The 4,536-nt window shown below is 37.1% G+C and overlaps 1 protein-coding gene across 2 annotated transcripts in view; it reads left to right on the forward strand.

Moving 5' to 3' along the window:
* Positions 1-4,373, forward strand: part of vps39 (VPS39 subunit of HOPS complex) — a 27,286-nt gene extending 22,913 nt beyond the window's left edge. For both annotated transcript variants that reach the window (XM_014018054.1, XM_014018053.1), the window contains exons 21-24: positions 293-442; positions 630-764; positions 1,129-1,220; positions 2,774-4,373. In XM_014018054.1, the coding sequence (XP_013873508.1) occupies positions 293-442; positions 630-764; positions 1,129-1,220; positions 2,774-2,855 (459 nt within the window). In that variant the 3' untranslated portion in view covers positions 2,856-4,373. The remainder of the gene's footprint in view (positions 1-292; positions 443-629; positions 765-1,128; positions 1,221-2,773) is intronic.
* The last annotated feature ends 163 nt before the right edge of the window (positions 4,374-4,536 follow it).

Consider the following 4,536-nt stretch of genomic DNA (forward strand, 5'->3'; position numbering starts at 1 on the left):
TATATATATATATTACTTGTGGGGGATGGGGAATTATTTTCTTTTATCAAATTCAAAATGACTGCAGATATTGTCTGTATTTGTTTTTAGAAAAATAATGCTTGATTCTAAAATAAAGGCCACAGAGAAGTTGTCAGCAGATATCAGATATAGTGAACCCACAGAAAACCAGCTTTAGGATTAAATTTAAATTAAAAGTGAACTTCCTATAATTGTAGGAGTCATTTTTTAAAGATCCAAGATACTGATGTGACTCTAGAGAAGAATTAACAGACGTGACTGCATCCTCTAGGTGTATCTTTCTCTGCTGAGGATGTACCTGTCTCCTCCGGATGCCCACTGCTTGGGGCCCATCAAGATGGAGCTCTCTGAGCCTCAGGCCAACCTGCAGGCAGCTCTGCAGGTCCTGGAGCTGCACCACAGTAAACTGAACACCACCAAGGTAAGCAATGACTGAGCAGCWGGGTTTTTATATTAATGCAAGGAAATCCAAGTCTTTCAAACTCATTGTTTCTGTATTCTATTGCACAGCTCATTCTTTAACTCCATGCTACTTTGTTTTATTTTTTGTTACACCTTACTTGTTTTTAAATAAAAAATTACAGTCAGCTGTGTTTATATTTTTCCAGGCCATCAATCTGCTCCCAGCAAACACTCAAATCCGAGAGATCCGGGTCTTCCTGGAGAGCGTTCTGGAGGAGAAGGCTCAGAAAAAACGTTGCAACCAGGTGCTGAAGAGTCTGCTGCAGGCCGAGTTCCTCAGGGTGAGTTCTGCAGGATTTAAATGTAAAAAAAAATAATAATAATAATCACCTTTAATGTCCATACAGCCTGACGTGTTTCTTTTTTGAAGTAGTCTGAAAAATAGAAACTAATAAAAGTAAATAATCTATTCTTTCCTGTTTCAAACTTACACGTTTTTATTTCATTTGTTATTGCAGAACCACTGAGATACTTCATTAAATTGTGAAACTCATTAGAAAATCAGGGGATTAAAACTTGACTCTTCCATAATGTGTTTGTTAAAATGTCACAGGATTTTATAGCTCTAAGTGTTGTTCTTATCATTGAACACAAGTATCTCAGTCATAAAACAAGACGTCAAAGAAGATTTTTGTGTGTTTTCAGGTGCAGGAGGAGCGAATCTTCCATCAGCAGATTAAATGTGTCATTACAGAAGAAAAGACCTGCAGAGTCTGTAAAAAGAAAATAGGAAACAGGTAACTCAGTCCTAAGAATATTAGTTAATCTGTGTGAAAATATTTACTTTTATTACTGTATGTAACAAGTTGGTAGGAGAGGAGCAGAAAGGGTCTTTTCTGACCTGCACTACATTTTTGCCAAGTGGGTGGGAGTGGGGAGTGGGGGGCACCAGGCCAAGTTATTGACCAATATTTATTCACCATTTTTAATTAGACTCTTCTTCTTCTTCCCCTTATCCAGAACACTTATGCAGTGTTGTTTCCTTCTTATCTGCTCAGGAGAAAAGAGGAGAAAATTTCACTTACATCAACAATTATGTTAAAATTAATGATTCATCTTTTGCAGTATGACAATACACATTTAAAATAAAATACTGTACTTTAGGAAAATCATGTTGAATTATTTTTAAATAAATCACATAAGATTAAAATAGACTGTCGTATCAACATTATCTGGAGACGAGGACAGATTATTGAAAGCTTAGATAGAATTAGCCTTTAAGAAAGCTTTTTCAGAACAAAGTTCAGTTAATTACATGACCGGTGGTGGTCAGGGGTCCTGATCGTTCATGCTACATGTTCAACCTTTGAATGTTTCAGATTTGAAATGACATGGTGTTTTTATGAGCACATTATTTTCTAATTGGAGGTGATCACACTCGAAGTTTTTAGTTTAATGTATCAGACTCTAAACTGATTTAAATCTAAACTCAAGTAAACAAAAACAAATGTTCCACTGTGCTATTTATGAAATAAACAAGTGAAATAGGAACAACTGAGCTCATGATTCAACAGATTGTAGAATCTCTTTTAGCAGCAATTAAARTGTTTCTGGTGTGACTGAGTTTCTCACATGGTTGTGGAGCAGTTTTGGCCCACTCTTCTTTCCAGTGAGGTTTGTAGATATTTATTGTTGCTCTGCTCTCYGCAGCATTTCAGTCAAACTGAGGCCTGGACCGTTGCAGCACATCAGAACTTTTCTTTTTCAGTTGTTCTGTTGCATCGTGACCCAGTTTGGTCCAAGTGTCGGTCAATAAACAGATGGCCTCATATTGCACTCTAAAATGATTTTGGTCTGTTTGTTGACTTTTTGTCTGCTAGAAGCCCAAACCATCAACTCAGTTGTTCTGACATGTTTGTGCTGATGTGCTGGSTTTAGTTTTCTCCATAGAAGCTGCTGTGCATTGTGGGTAAACACTGCTACAGCGTGAGTCAAACCTGAACCTCTTTAAATCATAGTCTTCCAGGACTTAAATACTTGGGGTTTCACATTTTCCAATTTCTTTTTGTTCATTAAATGATACATGAAAAAAATCTTTATTTTGTTCATTTTAAATTTGAATAAGTTTAGAATCTGAGAAAAACAAAATRTTTTTATGTTCTAACTGAAACTGGAAAAGGGTGAACTCTCATTTCCCCAGGATTGTTTTTTTTTATTTTTATTTTTTCATTTTAGGTATTGATTTGAGTTTAAATAAAAAGTTACGATGGATTTATTTCTAAAATATAAACTGTTATCTGTTTAAATAGAATGATGACATTAAATCATTATTTTCTGTTTTCTCTTTCAGTGCGTTTGCCAGGTATCCTAACGGTGTGGTGGTGCATTATTTCTGCTGCAAAGATCGCAGCGTTTGTCCCACAGAGCAGTAAAACCTTCTCTTCGAACTCTTAATACCCCACTCCCCCCCTCTCTTTGTGGACGGCACTGTTCGGACCTTTTGGAAGTAGAAATGCATCTGAAAGGGTGTCGGAGCTCAGAAGTGGCGCCGTGTAATCCTGAGCACCTTGTAGAGCTTCTTAACCTGAGCTTAATCTTTGTTGTTGTGCCGGTCGCAGGGAGCAGGACCGTTTTCTGACAGGCGGAGACTTCCTGTCTGCACACGTGAGCCGACGAGGAAATAAAGAGGCAGTTTCTCCACACTGAAGAGCATGTGTTCCTGCAAACATYAGAGATGCTGCCTTACTGTAAAAGTAACGACAGACTCCCCCCTCCTGTAAGACTGTGTGCGCCTCAGAAACACACCTTGATATGCTACACTGCCTGCAGGTGTAGATGCCTTCTCTGACTCTGAAGATTGTAAAGTCAGACGTGGCTCCTGACTTTTTGTTACGTAGCAAATGCTGAGTGTTTCTTTGGTTTCTTACAGTATTTCTGTGTAAACAGCTAACTTTATTCATAGGGTTTTTTTTTCTAATTATGATTTGGTTGCCAAACTACATCCACTATTTAAAGCTTTTCTTTAAGCACTGTTGAATAATAATCACTGAATACTCACAGTTTCAGTCCTGAATGTCGTTTACTTTGCTTTCATTAATGTGCTTATATTACAAATTATTCAGCAGCTCATTCGGTAGTTATTAAATCTTGTAGTCCTGGTTTATATTTTTTAAACAAACTCGAATTTTCCAGTTTCAGCATCTTAAATATGAAGGATATGTTTTCTTTTTTGTCATCTGTGACAATGAACTAACTGGTCGTGGCTGTTATTCACACAAGCAACATGAAAACGCATCTTTATGCAGAGGTTATTCCAGGTTTATAAGAGTTTTGTGTTTTTTCTTTATGAAAACAAAAGCACAGCTGTTCAACACTGAGTGACTGTCTTCAGTGTGACAAATACTGACTCCACAGGCATGATGGATGCATTTTAAAGTCAATAATGTTCTAAAATACGTCTGCTTGTTGTCAGTCTCCAGKGGGGCTCACGGTGCATGTAATGTGTGTTTTCAGGTTCCAGATGATCACAAAAACACACAGTATTTGTCTTGGAAGGCCGAATTATGTTTTCAACCTTTACACGTTTGCAGAATTATTTAAAGTGAGTTTTCAGAATGTTTTGTTATGCTAACAGTTGCATGTTAACATGCTGTCGATGGGATTTGGTTCAAAGCAGCACAGCATTTGTCAGAGGTGTAAAGACAAAAATCAAGACTTATACAGTATAAACACATTAGGACACATAGAATCACATACAGTATGTTCAGTGTTCTATATTAAAAAGAAAATGAGGATCAAAACAATCTGGAAGGTGATTTCTTGTCCATGACTATTTAACTTGTAGCAAATGTAAAATATAAAATGTGACAGCTGTTTATTCCAGAGAGAAAAAAATGCTTCAGATCAGGTTTATTGTTTCCAACTGGTTTATAAAAAAAAAACTAAACTCATTTCTGAAGGGTTTCATGATCACTTCTTGTCACAGTGATGTTTCTAAACTTTGATCTAAATGAGCCTAAAACTGATTTGTGAAGGTGGATGCTGTCGAGGTTCACCGACCTCCCCGAGCTGGTTGGTTGAGGAAACCCTCTGGAGACACTCTGGGTCACTTTA

Source organism: Austrofundulus limnaeus, unplaced genomic scaffold (assembly GCF_001266775.1).
Source record: "Austrofundulus limnaeus strain Quisiro unplaced genomic scaffold, Austrofundulus_limnaeus-1.0 Scaffold181, whole genome shotgun sequence".
In the NCBI taxonomy this organism is placed as follows: Eukaryota; Metazoa; Chordata; class Actinopteri; order Cyprinodontiformes; family Rivulidae; genus Austrofundulus; species Austrofundulus limnaeus.